Raw genomic sequence first — 25,648 nt, 5'->3', positions numbered from 1 at the left:
GTCCATGTCCATGTCACATATAGCTAATACTAGAGCATGGACATTCAAGGAAAATATGGTTTTCTATATATTTACCCTAACCCATTTACTCTTCCTTTCACTAGGAAGTAAATCCCCATCGTATCTAAGCCTAGAGTACTTGTCAAGTGCTCACCCATGGCCAAACAGACCCTATATTCCCTAAATGAACACACAAACTGAGGGTGAGTGATGCGTTTTGGCCTTGGAGAATGCTCTCCGAACAGTGGTAGGGCTAAGTTTTCTCCCATATAGGTCTTCCATGGAGGATGCCATGTGAGATGTGGCCATTCGTTTAGGGTTTCTTCCTTGGAGAAAATTTTCTCTATAACAACAAATTCCTTGGTGTGATCCATCCTAATTGTTGAAGGAGACAGAAGGAGGAGAGGCAATCTGATAGTTGAAAGAAACTCTCTGGCTCTTTTAATTCATTTTCATTTATAGTTGTAATCGTGACAGATGGTGTAAAACAAGTTTAACCTTGATGATTCCTGAATAATATTTTCAATTGCTGTAGAAATCTCAACCATGGCTGCATCTATAGCTATCTTTTTTCATGGTAGCAATCTTATCTCCAAACCTTTCTAGATGTTGCTGGTACACTTCACATATTTGTTTTAATTGAAAAATTAACTCTATTATTGATAACACAGAGATCGGTGTCTCCCTAATGCCAGCTGTAACACACCTGAAAATACTTGATAAAAATGCATTGAGAATGACTCACTTCGAGGGGATTACCTCCAAAGATTAGAGAATAGAGAATAGAGGAAGAAGAAGATGGTAGATGATAGAAAAGAAAATAAAGAATTTGATTTAAGTTTTTATCCGAAGGTTCGTAGAGCTCTAGGCTCATTACAATAGTCGAATGTCTTCAACAAGACTGCTCCACCTATGGCCCAGACTAAAAGCACACATTGAAATGAGAACTACTCTAAAGGGTCTAAGCTCATGAACCCACTAACACTAAAATCCAATTAAAATCACAATAGCCTAACAAGTAATGAAAATAACTAACTAAACATAAGATGGCCCATGGCCGAGCAAACATATAAGCTCTAACTCCGTTGCTGAGGCCTTATAGTTAGAGCTCTAACTATAAGCTTTAACTCGATCTGCATGTGCTCAGTCGAGACTAACTAACAGCGTACGACTTGCATGCCCCTGCGAGTAGTGTTCATGATAATTAGCAATATGTTACTCGACTTCCCACAAGCCAGCGAACTTGAATTGATACCCCAAAATCAAATCGGTGAAGTCTCACAAATTTTGGAAACGTGAAGGAGGTCATGATGATATTTGTCACGCCTCCAAGAACGATAAATATTGCATAAAACTTCCAAATATGATATTATTATTATTATTATTATTATTATCATTTTATTAATCGGCCTTACAACTCTAAACAAAGTCAGTAGACTTTTATTCGGACCCAGATAACATAAAACAAGAAACATTAAAAAAAAAAAAAAAAATGATAACTGGGACAAGATCATGAAAAAAAAAAAAATGTGGCTATGTTACATGAGATTTGCCACTAATTATTACATATAAGAACCGATAAATCCCAGGTATCAGGTGTTCTGGCTTCTACTTAATAAGACATGGGCGGATTGCTGATCATGACCCCAAGCATCTGGGTCATGTGCTGCTGCTCTAAACGTACATTAATCAAAGGAGACAATCATAGACTGCTCTGTAAGGCCGGTTGCAGATAAGATACAACCTCTGTCCGAACTTGGTCTCTTTTTATTTTCCCAGTTGTTGTCACTGGAAACGATTTCTCCCATACAATGAATGCCTTTGGGATCTTGAACCTAATTTGGAAGAACAAAAGCAAACACTGAGAAATCCATCACTGCATGCTAATAATATTTCATATTGATCTAGTCACAGTTAAGATTTTGTGAGAGTTGGTCATGATTTAGCACGTCAAAAACAAATTTAGATATATAGAAGAAAGAGCTTGTGGAATTGGGCCGGAGTTCTATTCTATTTGAGAAAGACCATTGATCTTGAAAATATATATATATACACATACCCTGTTATATTCTTTTCTCTGCAATATTGTCGAAGAATTTCACTGGATAAGACCAGCTCTTCATTTTTAGCTGAGTGTTTAGAGCTTGCATTAGACCAAACCCAGTTCTTTCTCAACTGAATACATGCAATAGCCATTTCTGTGAGGCGAGCATCCGGAATTCCAACAATGGCAATGCTCATAATTCCTGGATGTTGTAAGAGGATTGCCTCCACCTAGTCATGATCACTACCAATTATTAAAATGCCTAGAGAATATTAAAGATAGAAATTGTTGAAGAAATGTAAAACTTAGTGAATTATTATATAAAGGTTAGTTTAAATCATGATACCTCTTCGGGGTAAATGTTCTCCCCTCCACTTTTAATTTTACCATTTAGTCGTCCAACAAGCCATAAATTACCATACTCATCGATGGACCCAACATCCCCCGTGTCAAGCCAATTTTCATCACCGGAGTCCTGATGAGATGCTTTGGTTGGAGTTTGGGTACCCCAGTACCTGAGCATTACATGCGGGCCTCTGGTCAAAATGCTTCCAACCTGAGAAGAGCCATCTGTAGATATCTTTAATTCTACATGTGGTGCAGCCTTCCCTACGCAGACACCTAGGCCGGTTTGGTGAGCCGTAGTAGTACTATGTTTCTTATCAGAAACAGTGTTGACGTGTTGGCCGGAGGTTTCCATTCTTGGGTCATGAAGTGTCATGAAGGTCATTGAAGAGCATGTCTCTGTCATCCCTTCAAAAGTACAACAACAAAAAGAAAAAGGAAAATTATTATATATATTGCAGAAAAAGAATTTTTAGGGTAAGAAGTAGAACAATAATTGTTTTGGCCAATCACATTAGTAAAATGTATAATGAGTATATAAAAGTGACTGTATATAACATAATTCTATTAAATAACGATCGAGGGACTGAAGCTGGGGTATAAGAGACACCCACCATAAGCTGTGAGAAGCTTAGCTCTTGGGAAGAACAAGATGGCATCCTTCAATAGCTCAACTGAAAGTCCCCCACCTCCATTTAATATCTTGTTCACAGTCTCCTTCCCTTTCCAAGTTTCCTTTCGCCTAACAAAGCCATGATCGATCAAACATGATTGATCAGAAAACTGTCACACGTCATGATTTCAATTTACCAGCATTGACCCGTATCATGCATGCATGCACATCGAATAGAAAAAATCGATGACATTGTGATGGGTTAAAGTATTAAACATTCCTCATGAGTCAAGTACTTCATTAAAACTGAACAAGCTAGGGGATTACATATATAGATGCATGGTTTAAACGAGACATGGCTATGAAGACAATATACTAACTATATAGTAAAACCTGGTTTATATATATAATTAATTGTTGTTTGCAAATAGTTACAACGTGGTTTTATGAAAGTATTCGAAGAACAATTCATGTTTATTATCTTATAACTCATAAACCAATGTAGCAACTAATTGAAGTTTTTTACCAACACATTAATGGATATATCATTATTCATATAAGATATATAGATCTAATTACATCCAGTACACGAGAAACGTCCTCAGATTTTTCTCCCAAAATATATTCATGAAGAGAATGTTGGTTTACCTGATTAAAGAAATTAGATCAGCCATGATTGCAGGGACAGTGATTAGAGCAGTCACTCTGTATTGCTCTATGGCTGCTAGGGCTGATTTGGACTCAAACTTGGGCATTATGACATGGCAACCTCCGGCCATTAGCATCGCCATGGCTGATGAGATACCACCAATATGGCACAATGGCGCAGTATGCAAATAAATCTGCAAAACAACATAATTAATTAATTTGAAAGTCATTCATCTTGCCTGTTAAATTATAAGAAATGTGATCTATAAAAGTAAACTCATAAATTAGTATCTTGATGTGATACGTACCATATATTAGGTTTTAAAACTAGTTTTATTGTAAATAGATCTAATGTATGATATAATTAAGCCATGCGGCCAGTTTATATGTTTACTTTTCTACATGAAATCTCTTATATTATTTGCTACAACCACTGCAGGGTAATTATATATCTTGACTAAAAGCGTACGTACATCATTCTCACTGAAACCAACAGTGGCGAGTTTTGCTAGGGATTGTACGATCAAAGCAGCATGGGTTAGGGTAACTCCCTTTGGTCTTCCAGAGGTTCCTGTAGATGACAAAACAAGCAACGTCTAAATACCATATATAATCTTACGTTAATTTTACTCATATTTTTAGATCGTACACGATGCATCATTCACATGTTTAGACAACTTTATGAGGTATTAATAATATTATTGAAGTGATTTTTGAATAAAATGGTGACAATTATAAGTACTCATGTAGGATCAATGGATAAACAAAAGTACTGTTTTGCGTTTCATTAAAGTTAGCGCCTACCATTAGCTCAAATGTATTTTAATATGAGAAATGATTTTTACAAGTATCAAATAGATAATTTCTGCACAAGCTTTTGTTAAAAAAAAATGAAAATACCTAAAAAAAAGTGTACAAATTTTTTTTTTTTTAAAATGGGTCATTTTTATTAATGGGACCCATTTTAAAAAAAATAAAATTGCACGAGATTTGTCTATTTAAAACTTGTATTTAGCTTTATTAAAAAAATTATATTAAAACAAATTTTTAATTTTATAATATTTTTATTCAATATTTTTTCTCTCATTTTCTAAAACTCAATAAAATATCTTAACTCAAATTATTTTACTACTATTCACATAACTATCATCTCATTTCATTACCCAAACATACTCTTACTCTCTAGTTTGCAGAGACAGATCAGACTGATCTACATCTCTCCTCTTCTTTCTTCCCCTAACAAAGAAACTTGCCATCCAGTACTTTCCTCCACCCTCCCTCACGAAGAAGCTCTTTAATTTGTAGATCAGGCAAGAAATACACGTTCTCCTACTCTGGTGTAGGTAGGTAGCTAGCTAGGTTTTCTTGTAGAATATTAATACTAGATATAGTTTTAGAATGTATAAATCTCGCGTATTTATTTTGAAAATAATGAATTTATTATTAAGAAAATAATTTTTTCGTATAGATCTCTAAGTTTATCCATTTTTTTAAATGAAATCCACATAAATTATACACCTTAATACTACAAATATCATCCCTCCTTGCACGATGTTTTCCCATTTTCTTTCTCATCTGACATTCTGCATCTGAATCCCCCTCAACCTACCACTCCTTGCTTTCTCTTTCCCCGTATCTACCACCCTCTGTTGATTTTATTACTACTTCTAGTACTACTAATATTACCTAGCTAATTCAACCATCCTATCCAAAATCCAACATCTGTAGATCATCAACAATAATATAACATCTCCAAATTACGGAGCAAGTGCAATGTGTCCCTTCACCCTTTAAAAAGACAGAATTATCCTTAAAAGTTTTGAAAAAAAAAAAGAGACAAAATAATATCCTATTAAATTCAGAAAATCTAAAAATATTTTTCAAAATAAAAAATATTTTAAAAAAATAAATTTAATATTTTTTTTAAAAAAATATATATTGAATAACTAAAAAAATTTATATAAAAATATATCTAGTTTTGAAATATATAATTGTTGTTTCATTTTTCGATTCCTGCATGCAGCGTGCGTACATACTCTTTCATGATATGGTATTATTTAATATTATGTAAGAGATTTTCTAAGGAAAGTCTGTTCGCCTCGAGAATTGACATATACCGATCACATTGACATGCTCTACAAAAGAACATTAATTAATTAAGGAGGAAGAAAAATAATAATAAATTGAAATAAGTACGACCGTCGACCATACCTGAAGTGAAGCAAATCATAAAAGCACCCTCACGTGCCCACCGGTAGTTCAACGGCAGATCAGACTTTCCAGAATATTGCTTCCTCAGCATTTCAGTAGTTAAAACTACAAATTAAAGAAAAAACGAATTAATTAATTAAGCAAGCTAGCAAGGCAACTAGAATTAATTAATTAATATCGTAAAACAGTATTAATTAAGGTATTATATATCACTAATAAGTAGTACTACTTAATTAAGGTATATATTATATATAAATGAGTGTTACAATCACAAAGAGATTACATAAAAGTAATCTTATAAACTGACGTGATTTCATGTGATTCATCAGATTTATTTTATAATAAAAGTAATTTTACAATTTGATAAACCGCATCAATCTAAATCAGTTTTATGTGAAATTATTTTTGTGTAATAACTTTGTAGCTAGATTAGTATTTCTCTTATATATAACAAAGGAGGTAGAGCATGATTTATTTACCATTCCACGTGTTGATGAAATCGGAGGAGGGAGCTGAAGAACTCAAAGAAACATGCCACCTCAGGGAAGGAATGTGATTGCTTCGAAGATTTGAGTACCAGCCACCTTGACAGCTCTCATCCGTAATCAACATAACTGGCCGCACAAGCTGCATTGCAGATCTTGCTTCTTCAAAGCTCTGCAGTACCAATTAATTAATTAAATATGTTGAAAAACATTAAAAAAATAGAAAATGATTTACACATAATATTTTTTACAATACTTTACACAAGTATATTTTAAATAAGTAGTATTTTTGTAAAACATTTTATAAAAATAACATCATTTTACAAAAATACAGCCTTCATTTTACAATATTATTGTGTAATATATTGTGCAATATATTATGTGTATATTATTATTCTAAAAAAATATATTAAAAGTTTTTAAAGTTGGTTAGCACGTACGTAGTCAGGGGCAAAACTACCTTAAGGCTTAATTTTTAAAATTTGATGAAAATTAAGTTCTAAAATATGTTTTTATAAAGTAAACTATATAAAAATTGGTATTTAGCCCTCCAAAATTATTTTTTCTTAACTTAGCCCTCAAATTAAATTTTTTGATTCCGCTGTACGCAGTCCTTCTGGATCAGAAAAGGTACGTACAGTCTGGATAGATTATAGAAGGAAGTTAGGCTGCTCCCTCCGTGCCGTAAGAGGAATTGAAGGTCATCGATCATGCATGCACCATGCATGTTGCATGGCATATTGATCGGATTTTTTTAGTGTTTCATGAGATTGATGGTTGTGGGGGCAAATGGATGCATGGCAAGGAACAAGTCTTTCTGCTACTACGTACGTACATACGTAGGACGTAGTCTTCCAAAGCTGAAAGAGATGGTAAAGCCCTGTAGTTTGCTTCTTACTGCCGTTTTATTGTCAGAAAACGGGAGCCGAGGGTCGGGGAAATGGTTTAATTAATTAGAATTGTTACATACACAAACAAATTACACAAAGTATGTAAACCGACAAACTGACGTGATTTTATAGAATCCATTAGATCTATTTTATAATAGAAGTAACTTGATAATCTGACGTACCATATTAAGTCATATCAGTTTGTGGGTTTACTTTTGTGTAATTTCTATATGGCTAAAATATTTTCCTTAATTAAATAGTTGGATTTGAATAATATTAAGTAGATTTTTTACAATATTTAATACTATTAATTTACGTGATTAACAATAAATAATATGATATAATATTTATATATATATGCTTCTTCAATTAATTCTAGTTAATTTCTAGAATTTGAACAAAAGTACTTCTAAAAAAATCTTAGTCCAAGACAACCAGAGATTTATAAATAATTATTTGACAGTTTAATTATCCTTCCCATTTTAACAATACAGCGCTACAATATCCATATATACTGGTTTTATATCTGCGCGCATATATATGCCTCGGTACGTAACAAAAAGACTCAAATTAAGATTAAAAAAAAAATCCTAATAATTAATGATTTGTTGATCATCAGTTTATTATTTATAATAACCCTATATATGATCTTATAATCAGTTTCATTGCGTTTTCTTTCGAAGAGTTATATATAATTAATGCCTAATAATTAGTAAAAAAAGGGAACTTGAAAATTATTTTATATATATTGTTTTTTTTAAAATAATATATATATATATATATATATATATATATATTTATACCCTGTGGTTTGATATGTTTGTGTTTTGAGACGCAAGTTTTTTCTAATTTCTTTTGTTTCCGGCCTCCAAAAACAAAAAGAGCATCTGAGATCCCGACCTCGTGAACTTGGAAATCTTGATCTTAGAATTATTTTGATAGTTTTTCATGATCAGCGAATGAAATTACATTTGAACATGCAATTCCCTGATCAAGAACAGAAAAAGCCATGCATACATGCGTGCATATATAGAGGATATAGGCAAAGGCGGAACCAGAACTTTCATAAGGGGGGCCAACTTTTTTATTGTGTTACACATTTATATAAAATAAAATAAAAACTAAAAAATCATAAAAATATAACTATATATAAAATTAGGTCTCAATAATTTGTTACAAAGATAGAAATAAAATTCTAAAAAACACAACTTAATATATGTTTCAAATTTCTGACGACAATGTTTTATGGAATAAGATTAATCCATTATTATTTTTATAATGAAATATTTAGAATTTATTATCTTCGTAAAACTATCAAGTGATATTTTAAAAAGTCATCTTTTATTATAGTATATGTAAGGCTAGTTTATCAAGTTTCATCATGCAAAATCTAAATATTTCCATGTCACTAATGCTATAATTGAGACCTTAAATATTTTTTTTATAATCAATGAAGTCTAGATCAGGATAAAACCTCTCAACTATTTTACATGTAAATCATCAATTTTAAATGATTTTTCTTGTATTTTAACTTTAGATTCTATATTAAAAAGTCTAATATTATATAACAAAAAAAAAAAAAAACCTTGGAGAGCCATATTAAATTTTTTATTATTTTTCCTAAACTTAATTTTAATTTAATTTTGGTGAGGCCACGTCCTTAAAAATAAATAATATATAAAAATTATACAAAATTTTGGAACTATAGAAAAAAAATTGAAGAAAGACATTTTCAGGTATATTGAAATTTTCAAAAATTTTAAAGAACATATGGAGATTGTAAATTTTTTTAGGAGCCATTTGCTATATTTATAGAATTATAAATAAAATATAAGGTATATTTTGAATTTTTTAAAAACTTTGGGGGTGGCCCCCTTAGACATAAGTCCGCCACTGGATATAGGATCGAGATCCCCTGATGCCCGCCGATCCACTCTGCGAGGGATATTGGCCACGCATGCATGCATGATCGGATCAGCCAGTTTCCTCCACCATGTGCAGAATCTCATGCATGCATGCAGATCATGGGGGACTTCCGGTCCATCCCACAAATTATACTTTCCATAACTGGAAATATGGGATATGAAAAAACAAATATATCTCAAAACCCACTATATATATTATATATATAGTATATGTACAAAGGGATAAGCACGCTTTTATGAGATCTTAAATGCCCTTTTCTTTCCTAACTCCATCTACCTGAGAACGTGTATCATATCCCTCGTATTCAGGATCCGAGCAACCATTGATATCCTTAATTTGTTCTCGATATACATTATATATATATATAGTTTAAAATATAATATAAATAATTAAATTTATCTCGTATTATATATCCTAAGATATAAAGCTGGCTTAAAATTGATGGACTAAGCGAGATATATATATATATATATATATATATATATATATATTTATATATATATCCTCATGATGATCGCAGACCAGGAGGTCTCCAAGTTGCAAAGTAAATCAATGTTACACGAGGCCGCCCGTGGGTTGATCATGATATTCTAATTGATTTCAAGCGAATAATAAGCTCTGTACGTAACAGGTACAGGTTCCCCATCTGGGCTTTTCTTACTTGCTTGAAATCACGTGCATGATTACCCTAAACTTAAACAATTAAGTAAGGTCAATCTCCAAGTTGATCATAGATATATATATCTCGATCATGCATGCATGCTTATTAATACTCCTCGCTTAATCACGCTCGTTAATCACTTCTCTATGAGGCCACTTCGGGATTTTTAAACCTTGATATTATTACCTTTTTTTTTTTTTTTTTTCTCAGAATAGTAAAGAAAACTCAGAAGAAGAAGTATGGTATTGCTCACCCAACGGTAATTCAGTGGAGCAGCTATTCCTCCAACAAACGCAATGGCTAGTAACCACTCCAAGTACATATCACTGCAACAAAGTTATTCATGATCATTGCCATTCATAGGTTGCACTCATGATCTTATAATATTACTTAGCATTCCCACAACAATATTGGATCCTTGTTCATAACAGATGAGAGTAATGCTAAATATAAGTTTAGATTAAGTTAAATATAAGGTTGGAGAGAGAACCTGTTGAAAGCAGAGATGGCGACAACGTCACCGGCTCCGAGGCCAAGTTCCAACAGCCCACGGGCCAGACTCAACACGTCCTCCACAAACTGCTTGCCAGTCTTTTGCCTGTTGCCGCTGATGGTGATCACAGCATTGCGCCGTGCGGTTGCTAGGTGTCTCAGGCAATGGCAAATGTGGCCCTCTGAGAAGTTGGCCATTATATTTTTTTGTTTTGTGGAAGCAGCAGGGAGATTTGGAAAGTCTATCTTTTTCTTCTTCTTCTTTCTTCTTCTCCTTCTCCTTGTCTGCGAAGCTATCCAAATATCAAGATCGAGAGAGCTAGCGCTAGCTCTAGCTGCACTACTTCTGCTCTTGGTAGTACTACTACTGCTTCGAGTACTTATATATCAATAGCTCGAAGGGCAGATACACCAAAAACTTGTGTAGTGAGGAACGAGTGTACTCTCAGTGGTTCGGGCCGGGATTGCATCATTTTATATCCCGACTGCGTACATTATATAGACGAAGTAGTGTATGATAATACACATGATGTGCAGTGGAAAGTGCGCCAATGTAAGTAATTACCTACCTCTCCGTTTGTCTTCTCATTGAATGAACTAAATAATGATTGATATTCCTGCAAGCAATAATATTTTAGAGCTAGTACCAAAAAAAAAAAAAAAAAAAAGGACAAAAAAGAAAAAAAAAATAAAGCAAGGGAGAGAGATTAGACATGGTCTAGCTGCCAACGCTTCAACCATTGAAGCAACGTACCATATTAGCGATGAAGAAATATATATGAGAGGTAGTTGTGAGAGGGTGAGGGTGGTAGGTTACCACGACGGTGCATGCAGTAGCAGTACTGGTAGCTGTGAGCGTGCCAGTGGTAGGTGTGACTCTTTGTTCAGTGAGTTAGGAGTGACTGAACCGTGAGATCTGAGATCAGTCGCTCTCTCTCTCTCTCTCTCTCTCTAATATTATTCCTTTTAAACATCATGAGCTAGCTGTGATCTATTAATATTGCTAGCTATAGATATATCAATATCTACAACATATATATTATCTAGGACTAGGACTTGTGTCCCAAAACCTAATCTTGGACTAGTAGATATATTATTTTATGAAAACGTGATTCATTTTTTTATAATGTATTTTGTATAAAGAAAGCATCAGTTAGCTAGCTAGTTATATAATTAGTGTCCGATGATCATGATCTATATATAGATGATGATCAATGATTGATCTGGATCGAGGTAATTACTTCAAATATTGATTAACTAATTTTATGTACGTACACTATATATTGTTTACCCTAATTAATTAATCATATTAATTTCATGCAAGTAAGGTAATTTAAAGATATATATATATATAATAAGCTTGTTTCGTTTTCATCGAAGAAAGCTGACAGAATGCATGTGGCCTGGCTAGATCATGAAGTCCTTCTACATGAGTAGTACTAGTACTACGTACCTGGCGGCCGATATTCTGTTTTGAATAATGCTTAATTTGATTCTTGAAAACGACATATATATATATATATAATGCATGTTATATATATATATATATATATATATATATATATATATATATATATATGGTGCATGCGCGCAGCTTTGTGGTGTCTAATTAATGTCTGACTGAATTAAATAGTTCAATTCCTATATATATATATATATATATATATACACTCAATTTGTACTGGTGTTAAAAGAATATTATTGTACGTGTAGGGTCTCATGGGTTAATTATCATGTGGAGGTAGTGAAGAGTGGCCCGTGACTTGCTAGGATTATTAACTTAATTGGTCATGCATGATGTCTGTACGTACGTATGTGAAATATATAGAAACAAAAATCTATACATATATATATATAGACATATATATATATATATATATATATATATAGAAGAAACATATCCATAATTACCAACCACAGCCATATATATATAAATTCTCAAATGATCGCCAACGTCCATATATAAATCCGCAATACACAATAGCGAATGAAACAATGAATAAAACTGGTATCGGCAATTGTCATCTAACATTCTCAACTCGATGCATAGTGTTCATTGTAGGTAGTTAGATATATGCTGATCATACCCTTGCGCGCCGACTTCACCGTAGCTACCAAGATCATAACATTGTTGTCGCCGTACGTCAAGCCAACAAAGAGTATAACTTGTACTGGATTGCTTTGATAAATTCAACACCATACACACACACACACACACATATATATATACAGAGAAACACTACTATATATGCCGCCCCATTGTTACCGCTCAATTTGACCACTTGAGAATTTTTTTTTTTTTTTTACTTAGTGATTAAGGAAGTGATTGGGCGGCATAGTAGTCCCACTCATATATATATATATATATATATATAGTGTTAATTGAGAAATGCTTTAACCAAAAAGAGATTTTACAAAAATAAATCTACAAATTAACGTGATTTAATGTGGTATGTTAAATTGTTAAATTATTTTTATTATGAAATAGATTTAACGTATTATATGAAATCATATCAGTTTGTAGACCGGTTTACTAATTTTGTGGATCATCTCTTTTTTACTAGTGTAGCACTTCTCTATTGTTTTAGATCCTCGCGACTGAAGCAGGTCGATCCCAAGGCCTAAAGCTATGACATCCAACACTCTTGAGTACTTTTGGTTGTGAACTTGAGAAAGGAGGAAACAAAGAGATCGATTAAGAGTAGTGAGACTGGGATCAGAAATCTAACCGCTCACTAATCAATTGAGTATGAGGATTAAAATCAATCGGCAGCATTTATAGTAGTTAAACTGTATAACTTAAGTTCAAAGGCGCACTAATAATCAATTTAGTCGCCAAACTTTGTTGGCATTGAAGAATTAGGTGTAATAAACAAAATTAAAATTTTAATTGATTTTTTGGAAAGAAAATTAGAGTTGGAAGTTGATCAGTTTGAATGGAAGTTCGAAGTTTTTTAATCGGAGTTGATCAGTTTGAATGGAAGTTCGAAGTTTTTTTATATAGCCTTTTCTAGCGATGTATTATTTGAATATTTCTTTTGGTACCTAGCTAGCTACTTGATTATTAAGAGGTGAGTCAAGGGCAAGGGTTTCTTCTGTCATTTGTGTGTGATGAAAAATGATTGATTAATTTGTACAGTTTTAGAGAGTGCAAGTGATCTCATGCAACCATTTTGTAAAAATTAGTGAGGCACACTTGGCACCCATATAAAGAAAATTAATTTTCTTTTAGAGTGAATCCTATATTCTTACAAACAAACTGTATGAGATTTACACACCCTGTCATCTCATTCATAATTTTGGTGTTATGAGAGTTGGAATGTGTTCTCTCTATGATCTTGTGTCTCCAGATCATATATATATATATATATATATATATATATATATATATACCCACCAGGAAACGGCTCTGGGTGCATTAGTCCCAAGGTGCAACTGACATAATAATTTAAATAAAAAAGTGAAAAAGTCAGTAACTTATTTGTCTAGGAAAAAAAAAAAATATAAGGTTAAAGAAAGACAAAAAATTAAGATTAAAAAAAAATCTAAATTTCAGCAAAGTATGAATATTGATCTGCATCTATATTGTATGAGTACACTGTCAGAACAAAAAAGACATGAAAAAGAGACATCAATTCATGTACGCCACGGGGCTATTAAGGACTTTTTGATAAAACATGATCTTTTATTAAATTTTACAAGGGAGCTATACGTCAAATGATCAAGGGTCTTAAAGATCTTTTGGTAAAACAAGATCATTCATTAAATTCTACAAAAGAGCTACAATGATCAAGCATTTTAAGGGCATTTTGCTAAAATAGAACTTAACAGACTAATGAAAAAATAAGAAAACTTAACAGAAAAAAAAGAAATTATTATTTACAATTAAATAACCTATATATATATATATGAAGCGAAAGAATATTTAGAAAGTAAGTAAACTTGAACTTTTGTCCTTTTGCTCTTTCGTCGATTAAACTTCATTGATAATAAGTACTGGAGAGCTATATTCTGCATCGGTACAATTTAGAGCATTGGCAATGGCCTAGCCATTACCAAGTCTAAAATTTAGCTAGAATCTTAACTTTTGACTATAGTATCAATTTTTTACTAAATGAGTCTACATTGGAAAGTTAAAATAATAATATAATATAATATTTTTTATTTTCTTTTATTTTCTTTTTACAAATACAATTCATATATATCCTAGATCTTTACGCTTTATAGAAATAATGTGTCTGCTCTATCAATATTCGCAATCAGTAGAATAAATAAAAAATTTTACTAGTACATGTCATGCATGTTTTACCATTCAAAGAGAAAGGGAAGTGATGAAATAATAAAATATTACTTTCTATTGTGAATAGTAGCTAGTCATATTTGGAGAGGACTTAAGATTTACTGTAGCTCAAGTCTTAAGCTTTGGACCATTGGCTAGTCCAATGTGGAGGCTTTTTCTCACATCTAGCTAAAGTTTAGACTTGCATTGACATTTAGCTAGTCCAATACCAATGCTCTTAGAACTACTATTTTGGCAGTTTGACTAATTATATTAACATGCAGGCCATGATGGCACTTAATTGGTTGAACTGCATGGCAAGATGCCAATTAAGAACCCTACCTACCTCATGTCACGGGAGAATAATCAGTGGTCAGCAATTAATGACACTTAATTATGCAAATTGGGAATAATGCCAATTTTGGACGAATGATGTTAACTTAGTTAACGGAAAAATAATAAAAATCGATAAAACAAGATTTTCACACTTTATATATATATAAAGAAAGATATATATATATATATATATATATATATATATATCTATGGGCCTTTCAAGGCCACGTGTCATCATTTTGTTGGATGATCCTATATTGTGAACAATATATAACCAGTTGTACTAGTACTTCTTGGTTTGCAAGTTTTTGACATTGATGTTTCCTTCATTTTTAATATATAGAAAATTGGGAAAATCTTCTAGTCGGTACATCTATTCTTGGGCTGAAAATAGCTTCCAATAAGACCCGGCCACGTAGCCAACTCATTTCACTAATAATAGGACGCAACGCACCAAATAAATAAATACAAAAATAGAACCCCCTCGTCTCGCTTGACTCTCACCCTACTCTCCCTCTCGCACCGACGCATCCTCTCTCTGTTCTCTCACCCTTGTCTCTCTTTCTCTCTCTCGCCCTCATCAAATCCGCAGCCATTGTAATGCCGTGAACTGAAGAAAGTCAATGTCGATTTGGACTGTGTGGGTAGTTTTTTATTCTCCTAGTTCATCAGTCGACCCCTTTCTTTAATTCCCAGTTTATCTTAATGATCATCATCATCCTGAAGAAAACTATATCTATATATATATATAATTACCAATAGAAAGGCGATTAGTTTTATGTGCTACCGTAAAAAATAAAAAAAAAAAACCTATAGCCGCCTCGTTTTTCTCTCGCCGATGTTTGATAGCAAATTGCACAAAAACAACACAAAAACCTGCTCCTTAGATGTCATGTTATTTGCACTCTCTCTTCATTCTTAATGCGTGGCTTAGCTCCTATACCATTAGCATATACCGGAGACTGAAATCACAAAAAATTTCCTTCTGGTGTTGAATATTACAGCTACTTTGCTTAAGATGGCTTTGTATAGAACCCATTGGTCCAAAGCTTTGGCAAAATGCTCCTCATTTTATCAATTGAAATAGGTTTCATTAATACTCAGTTTCAGTATCTCCAAGCAACTTTGCAAGTTTTGACAATTTTTTTTATGAGTAACAAAACTTCATTAATCAATGCAAAAGATGAATCCAGGGATATGGTTGTACATTTTGAATCCATGGAGGTCGACGGTGGTGTCGTGTCAAACTATGTGGTTGCTGTTAGTGCCGACGGAATGCGTGGTGGCTGATTGGTTGGCGTTGGACTACCTATCGTTGGCGTTGAGATGGTTGTGGGTGGCTGCGTCGGGCTGCTTGCCGTTGGAGCCGGAATGGCTGTGGGTGGCTGCTGTCAGCGTCTAAATGCTGTGGGTGGTTGTGGCGTGGGCTACGGCATGTACAGGGATGGCGGTGATGGCTACGACGTGTATAGCAAAAAACAAGTAAAAGACGTAGGTATTGCCCGATGTTCTGATGTAGTGATCCTCATTGTGTTATAGTGTATATTGCTAACGTGTCAAAATATTATTGGTTGCTAATCTAAAGGTTAAAACGGACAATACCACTCTAAAGCGAAACTGTAGAAAATTATCATTGTGACATAAGCCAGATGAAAGGGCGCTAGTATACATTTGTCATCAACAACACACGTGTCCAGCAGCTTGAAGGGTATAGGACTGACATGAGTTCCATAGATTTTAAAATGGGCATTTCTATTCGAAGCCTGATCAAAGGCTGATCTCTCCTAATTAATTAGACTGATCATTTTCTCTCCTAATTTAGCCAAAGGACAATATTTATCTTAATTATATCATAGTTTAGTTTTTAATTCTTCTACACATGATAGACACATCAAAGGAAAGAAAACAAGCAAGCAGTTAGCAATTAGAACCAATTCATTTACAAATTATAATGAATGCAACTAGCTAGCTAGGTTAACATATTAATTCAAAACACTTCATAAAATACTACCTGTATAACTTCAATTTTGCAGTGCTGACTCCTAAACTCTCTGATTTTTTTGCATGCATGCATGCACCCTGCCACAGTTGAAGAAAACGAAAGTGTTTTGAATAAGAGCAATGCAGAAAACAACTATATATATATATATATATATATATATATTATACTTATATATATTTGAATTCTGAAAGTGAAGTATTACATCCATAAAGACATTGCTAAAAAATAATTAATTTATAAATTGACATGAATTCATATGATACGATAGATCTAATTATATCTATCATTCCATTTTGCTAGCTCGTCTATTACATACTGTACCGGAGATTAATTTAATAAAGAGTTCTCTCTCTCTTATCTCACAATGGGCGAAAACACTTTAAATTTATAGGCCCATTTGAATTCAAGGCCTGTGCAATTGGTTAAGTCCGAGAGAGGGAGATCCAGCAAGCTTAATAATGAAGTTGAATTCAAGGCCCCCAAAAAGGATGGTTGCTTATACACGGCGTCAGTTGTAGCCCAAAGTACTTGCGAGTATGAAAAGTAATTAAGACGTTATTGTGGCAGTCATTAATCATGCAAGTAATAACGTAATTAATGCATATATATATATATATATATATATATATGTACACACACACATGATACACGTACTAGTAGTGGGGCAAACGTGCATCGAGAGAAAAACAAGTTTCTTGAAAATATAAATGTGCTCTATATAATCAAAAGAAATTATAACAATAAGCTAAAGAAGAATAATAATGTAATTTTAGTAGGAAACTATTAAGCCAAATAGTAATAATTAAGTTTAAACAAACTATAGGTTGAAGTAAGTTTGGAAAATAAAGCATGTTTGTTGGGAATTCAAATTACAGTTTCTTGCTTAATTAAATGCCAAAATATGATGGAATTATTTTCTTCATCATTCAGATGGTGGTTACAAAGTTTTAGGAGTTATACATATAGAGATGATATGGTGTCTTCATCTAAGGCATTTATCGAAAGAACATTGAAATGTTTGTGGCACTGCTTCTAGAGTTGTTCTACCCCTACATCTAGTTGTATGATTCATTTTTTTGTGAACACAATGTTGCAATTTTTGGACATATGGTAGATGTTCCTATATCAAATGAATTTAGAGTTTAGTATGATTATTAAAAATTTAGGAGCATATAAATATAGAAAACATAAAGTATGGTAAACAAATATAAATGCAGCAGTTGGGTGTTATGAATCTCACCACCCAATACATAAAAATGAGTAATTGATAATCAGAAACATGAATAGAGTAAATTTCATGATATCAATGACTTATGATTATTCATGATTTCTCCTTATTACTTAGATAAGCTTCCTCAACAGTAAAAAAAAAAAAAACAAAAGATGCACACCAAAGAGAATTTTTTTCACTGTGTTTGGCTTAGTGATCATGAAGCAGTGTTGTTACATGCATCAAAGCTTATAAAGAATTATGAATATCGGCTGCATCAAACAAATGGATTGGATAAAACATGTATCAAACAAATAGAACCTAAAAATAGAAAATAATATGAAGTTTCTCATGGTTCTGAAAATAAAATTAACAATGTTCATTTAAAATCCTTTTAGATTGAAAAGATGCACCAAACAATATGTATGTTTAGCTAAGAAAGATTTGGGGCCAATGAATGGAAGTTGCTGATTTTGCAAATTAGTATAAACAAAAACAAAAATTGAAATATTTATGTTTTCTCTAAGTTTTGATATCCAGAAACATGAACATAAATTAAAGAAAATGTTCTGTTACATTAAAGGGGAGAGAGTCGGAATATGTGAAGCTATGAAGGCTTTTTGAGATGATCTAATACATAATCATTCAAATTTTAATTATTAAGATAATCCAAAAGTCAAAAAATGGAAAAGTAATGTATTCTACAACTGTTATAAACTTAATAAGCAAGATTTTTTTAAATACATAACGATTTCATTTTGGCCAAGTTTCAATAGGAATCATACTCAATGAATAACAAATATATGTTTTTTTGTGTCTATTGGAGAACATGTGTTATAATTTAGTTGGTCTAATTCCAAGGCAAGTTATTTTTAAAAGGCTATGAGTGGAGTTGAATTTTTTTTTTTTTTTTTTAATTCTATAGGCTTTAAAATAAATAAATAGACATGATATAAATTACCAATTAAATAGAAAAGTGAAGAATGAAAATTAGAAACACACCACCAATAAGCACAAAAAACTATTTTCTAACCCTTTTAGTAGCATTATAGTTAAGACTATAAATATTTAATCATCAACTAGTTTTGGAATTCAAATATATCACTAGTACTTATATGCTATGATTTTATATAATATAAAGATGATATATCATTATTTCCCTAAACATATGCACACCATGATATGCATTTTGAGATCACATAATAATGAATAATTTGAACTTCAATGATTGAGATAACTCAAAACAAAAAGTCCAGGAACACGGGAAAATAATGCATTTTAAAACCATTAATTTAATAAGCATAATTTTTTAAGCTAGATAATAACTTCATTTCAACGTACTTTGAACAAGAAGTATACTCAATGAATAACAAATATGTCTTTTGTGTTTATTGGAGGACATGTGCCATGATCTAATTGGTCTAATTCTAAGGCAACTTACTCTTAGAAGGCTATGAGTGGAGTTGATCCTATTCAATAAAGAAAAGGTCCCCTCCATCCATATTTTTTAAATTCTATAAGCTTTAAAATAAATAAATAGATATGATATAAATCACCAATTAAATAGAACCTCCATCAAAACAACATGAATGACCAAAAGAATTAGCATGAATGACCAATAGGACCAAACAAACAATAGTTGCTCACAGAAGGGCACAATCAAAAAGTAAAATACAAGAGTGAGGAACAAACCGTAACAACAGCCAACCACTCAAGGGCATAAATGGAACATGATAAAGTGTCAAACAAAAAGTACTATTCATTTTTGTTCATATGCTATAGTCGCTTTTAATATATAAGGGATATATAGTTTGGTACTTAAATTATTATAATCATTATAATTTATATACAATAAAATTAAGAATATCTCTAAGTGAGTTACAGAATATACAGATCATGACTATGTTTAATTAATTAATAATAAAGAGTGTATGCTATTATGTGATAAAATAAGTGCAAGGAAGGTGGGAGAGAGAGAGAATTTTTTGATTCCTTCATTATTTTATATGTATATAGGAAAATGATGGGCAAAATCTTATTTACAATCTTGTTTTAAATGGATGGTATTTTTGTAAAATAATGATACTCTTATAATTATTTTACAAGTTATTTTATAAAAATACTCAATTTAAAATAAGGTTTTAAAAATGCATAGTTGTCTCAATCCTTAGTCATGTATATATATATAGATCTGATATATATTCGTTAATATTCACAGTATCTTGCAATATGGAAAGACAAATTATGTAATCAATAAATATTTAGTAAACTCCATTATGTCACTAGATGATTAAATTGCACTTTTAGTGCGTAGAGTGGATGAATATAAAGCACTTACTAAGCAACTTAAAAAAATATATAGTTTTTACATCAAGAAAATATTTATATAAATTACGCACTCAATCACAAATTAGACGTAATGGTTCCAAATGAGTCATGTTTATTAAAATCTGACAATCATGCACATTACAAGAAAATTATTTATTTGGAGTTAGGTATTTCCTGTCAAAACGAGTATATTCTCGTCACAAATAATACTCATTTTCGTCGAAAATAACTCGCCATAAATATTTATTTTTTTTCTTGTAGTTTCAATTATTATTTCTTGACATTGAAAAGTATTTTATTTATTAGCCTAAAAATTAAAATAAAGAACAATTTAATTTAATATTCTACACACACGCATGCACTAACTCTCACGTATATGATCATATTGGTGGTAATTATATTTTGTACCCAAAATTCCCACTAAACCCATCCATCCATATTTCGTCAAGTTGTTGAGGCTCAGCATTTGGGCTCTCTAATGCGACAAGCTGTTGGTGGGGCACTGGCCCTCTCATAGGATTTTTGCAGATGTGGTCTTTCGAGCAATGTTGTGGACGACCGACACTCTAGTGTCCTTTGATCGACTTAGCTAAGGCCCATCATGGGTGACGAATTCAAAATTAATGTCGTTTTAAGCTCGAACAAGGATCCGAGGTAGTTTTTTTTTAATATTTATAATGACATTCGAGGGAGTTGAAGATTTATGAGATTGCTAGTGTGGGGAGTTAGGATGCATGCTTTAAGTTAGTATATATAAGGGAAAGAAAAAGAGCTATATATGGAGCTAATTATAGTTATTAACTTTTTTAGGTACTTCTTTGTATCCTCATGTATTGCCGTCTTGTAGCCATGCAAGCACGTCATTTTTGAAAACTACCATATATGTGTGCACTTTGCACTTTTTTTTTCTTTTTTCTTATAAACCGTGTACAATACAAGAGATGGCATTTTTTCGTTCTAAAAAAGTTTTGTCTCAAAAAGCTTTTGGAGATGATTTTTTTCTGTCCCAATAAAAAATTTAAAGGATGAAATGTGACGGACCCATTCGAAATAATTTGAACGAAATTTTTTTAGGGACAAAACAAAACATTGGTTGAACTGATAAAATTCGGTTCGAACTATTGGGTTACTATTCAGACGGGTTGGTGATTTAATTCGAATGACACAAATTTATTTGCTCCCGTTCGAATGAAGATAGTGTTCGAATGATTTCTTGTTGTTTATTTGAACGCGTCGGTTTGTGTTTGGACATAAAAAAATCCGATTGACGTACTTGAAAATGTTTGAATAAAAATTTGTGTTTGAACATTTAGTTCGATGAACTTTGTTCGAATGGTTTATTGTCCATTCGAATGATGATGGGTTTGTTCGAAATGAGACCGAAAGAGATTCAGATGTATCCAGAAAATACAAAAAAAAAAAAAAAAAAATTAACATAATTTGTTTATGCTTCGGGACTGGTCCAAATACCATCGCGATTTGTATGCGATTTAACATACGATTGGGTTGATTATTATAGTCAGTAGGACTATCTTGCTCCTGCAAAAGCAAAATATATGTTACAATTTCAATTACAAATGTTGATATGTTAGTATTTAACAGGGACTAGTATAACGTTACTAATTTCTTTGATAGTCGATGAAAAGATCTAGACCTCGCATGATGGTGTATCGTTAAATTTACTCTATTTACTTCGCTGATAATACTCAGTTGCTGTAAGAAAATAAACAACATTATTACTATATTTGCTTCATGCATATAACATATAGCATAATGAAAGATAGCATCGAAATTACTTGATATGCTGGATCTTCAAACATATCATAAAATTTCTCACATTCCTCTAGGCGCACGTTTTGGAATAGATTCTGACATGCCTCTATTGCACTACTAAACTTTCGGTAGTGTGCATGACATCAACCTTTATACCTTCGGAATTCATTATTCATCAATTCTCATCAACCAGTACTCGATCCTCTCGCCGGTAAAAATTAAGTTCAAACACATCCTTGAAAGAATTAGGAACGATAAGAACAAAAACAAACTACTTATAAATTAAGTAATAATTGAATAAAATTATTTTCTAAGTAACTTATTATCAGGCAATGAGTTTTGATTGAAGTCTCGTTTGTTTTCGCAGATGAGATGAGTTGTGATTAAATTTAAAAAGTTGAATAAAATATTGTTAGAATATATCTTTTATTATTATTTATGTTTTGGGATTTGAAAAAGTTGAATTATTTATTTTATTTTGTATTGGAAGTTGGAAAAATTGTAATGATTATATGAGATGAGATGAGATGTTTTCTGAAAATAAACGAGGCCTTTCACATCTTGGGGAACCTTGGCCCAGGAGGAGGTAGTCATGGATGCATATGTCTGCATAAGGGTACCAACATAGGAAGCAAGTCAAGCTACCGGATCTCTAGAGCCACCGAACCTTTTGCAGACGCCTCTAGTAACAGCTCGACCTCAGTGATGGCTTATAGCAGCTATACAATAATTAAATAATATAATATCAATTTTTTTTTAAAACATTATTACTTAATTCATCACATAAACTCAAGTTTCTATCTAACATACCATGCTTTGGATATGGTGATATTGGCCCACCATCAGTGACATGTGAACCAACTGGAGAGTTAGTAATCGATGGAGATGGCAAACGAGTTGCTTTGCATTTGGGAGACATAGCTGTTTAAAACATTAATAAATTATTAGTCACAAAAATATTCTTACTACAATAACGATATTTATATATAAACAACTATCATTCACTATTGTTTTCGCTCGACCACTCGCCCTCATCCTCACTAGACATTTCAGTTGACTCATGTTCTTCTAACAAGCCTACCTTAATTACTTTTGGTTTAATATCTTCTCTACATAGTGGAAACATGTCAAATTGGTAGAGATCAACAAATATATTGATGCTTGATTCATTTTCTAGTTATGCTTCTTCACCTGTTGGATCACAAATTCTTTTTGTTGTCCTTCCGCTTGATTTGGAATGTAATCATATACATTTCTTGGTGTAAATTTCTATATCACTCGCCCTGGAGTTTCATACTCAGAATCATCTAAGTAAAAAACTTGATTTGCTTGACAAGCGAGAACGAAAGGATAATTCTCATAACATGTGTGAGATGTATTAACACTCACAAAATATTCATCATTACGCACTCTCAAAATAGGATTTAAGACATCCCATCAATTATTCTTAAACAATCGAACTATATGTTCTCCTAAGTACTTTAATCCAATGATATATCGATGACTCCATAAAATCAATATTCTCCTCCTTGTGGCTTCCTTCGACAACGACCTCACAATTTTAAATTTTTCTATATCGTTCTTTGTCAGCTGTGTGAAATCTATATCCATGCACTACACATGTTGAGTATTGATTGGCTCACATGGATGGACCATATGCCAAAGCATATAGTTCACTTGAAATATCTTCTGAATTATCATCATATCTCGATATGACCTACATTAACAAACTTGTTTCAATTCAATTAATGTTAAATAGGAAAAAAAATTCTATTTTGGTGGTATGAAACTCGTAAAGAAAGATACTGTTTAGTAATACCATCTGTTCAAACCAAGTAGCAAGCGTTTCTTTGTGTTTCTTTTCTACATCAGTTATACCATCCCTTCGAAGTTGACGAATGTCTTCGTTGCACATGTTGAAATAATGCTTAATCCATATCAGTTATATTATCTTACAAGCTTTAAGTTATTTAAGGAATTCTAGCCCTCGCTTCAATTGTTTCACTTCATAAAAATGACGGGACAAGACATTATCCGATGGGAGATCCTCCTAAATAGATCGAGCAACAGGTCAACGACCTTCGTAAAAATGCGACATATAAATATAAAGTAACCTTACTGTGAATGATAACTTGTTATAATGAGTGTACCTCTCGTACAACTGTCGTTGTGCATCTTCCCACAATCTTACAAACTTATCATTGCCCCCATACGACTAACTAGATGTTCCTTCTGCATCCATCGCCCCAAACATTCTAGGATCAAGATCGTCTAACATCTCTATCATATCCTCACCATATTCATCAGTATCATTAGATACATCCACATTTATGTCATTGTATTTTCCCATTTCCTGGACCTGAGCGCCAAATTTGATTCCTTGACGAAATGGTTTTCCGTGTAAGACCCACAATGAGTATTTAGGATCGATTCCTTTGACGTATAGATGCTCCTCCACCATAACCAAATTGTGATGACTCAAATTTTTGCACTTATTGCGTGGACATCTTATAAAACCCCGACTGTCAGCACTTTCCCGCGCAAATTTTATAAATAACTTTACCCCCTGTGCATATTCGTTGTAGTCTCTACCGAGTCTATCTCCCAGAAGCATCAAAATCTTATCCATTGTCTTTGTTAAATGAACAGTGGATTCATGACATATGTTGGAAGAAAGAGTGGAAGGAAGAGGCAACCTAGAAGCGAAGCTAGTGAGCTGAGGAGGCCGAAATTGTTTGAGAGAGAGATCGCAATAGAAGACTTTCGTGATTTTGTTTGGGGGGAAAGAGCCTATCATCCATAATCAACGAAAGGGATGGGGTCCGATCTATGAGCAGAAGGGGGTGGCTTATCTAGATATGGTCGATGAAGTTTATTAGGGTATATCAAATATGGGAGCTGATAATGACTCATCTAGGTTTGAAATTTAGGGAGTCAGTATTACTATCTCAGCAGACAGTATCGTTGAGTTTCTGGGTATCCCCAATGTGGTAGGTGCATACCTCACACAACCACCAGTTGTAGGGACATACAATGGTGATGATATTGAGGATGACGCTCCCGTAGACGATGGTCCAGCACATGATGAGATTCTTCGCATGATGCATGACGATTCAGCTCCTCCATATGATGGTAGTAAGGTTATCAAACATGTTGATTGTTGAGCCTTTTTTCGCATGCTAGATTTGATTGTCTCACACAATATCGATTTAAGAAAGCACAAGACATATTCAGCATCGAACGAGCTTGACTAATGTTACTGATAGCATGAGGAGAGCTTACTGATCTGCCTCTATACTTCCTCATCCGCATCCAATCTGAGTCACGGTATTTGACTAGAGGTAGTTTACTATATGCATTGATGATCTCTAACCTCCTAGTTAATTCGAGAATGAATGTGCTATT

At 32.7% G+C, this 25,648-nt stretch overlaps 1 protein-coding gene across 1 annotated transcript; it reads right to left on the bottom strand.

Annotated features, from left to right (window-relative positions):
* Nucleotides 1-1,349: 1,349 nt before the first annotated feature.
* LOC121266146 (2-succinylbenzoate--CoA ligase, chloroplastic/peroxisomal-like) lies at nucleotides 1,350-10,855 on the bottom strand. The gene is made up of 10 exons (XM_041169882.1): nucleotides 10,314-10,855; nucleotides 10,077-10,149; nucleotides 6,341-6,518; nucleotides 5,862-5,966; nucleotides 4,124-4,221; nucleotides 3,651-3,844; nucleotides 3,004-3,131; nucleotides 2,391-2,797; nucleotides 2,060-2,274; nucleotides 1,350-1,835 (listed from the first exon to the last, which is right to left on the bottom strand). The coding sequence occupies exons 1-10, from the start codon at nucleotides 10,511-10,513 to the stop codon at nucleotides 1,703-1,705; spliced, it is 1,731 nt and encodes a 576-aa protein (XP_041025816.1). The 5' UTR covers nucleotides 10,514-10,855; the 3' UTR covers nucleotides 1,350-1,702.
* Nucleotides 10,856-25,648: the final 14,793 nt, after the last annotated feature.

This window comes from Juglans microcarpa x Juglans regia, chromosome 5D (assembly GCF_004785595.1).
Source record: "Juglans microcarpa x Juglans regia isolate MS1-56 chromosome 5D, Jm3101_v1.0, whole genome shotgun sequence".
NCBI lineage: Eukaryota > Viridiplantae > Streptophyta > Magnoliopsida > Fagales > Juglandaceae > Juglans > Juglans microcarpa x Juglans regia.
Note: the sequence above shows the minus strand (reverse complement) of the source record. Positions and strands in the feature narration are given on the sequence as shown.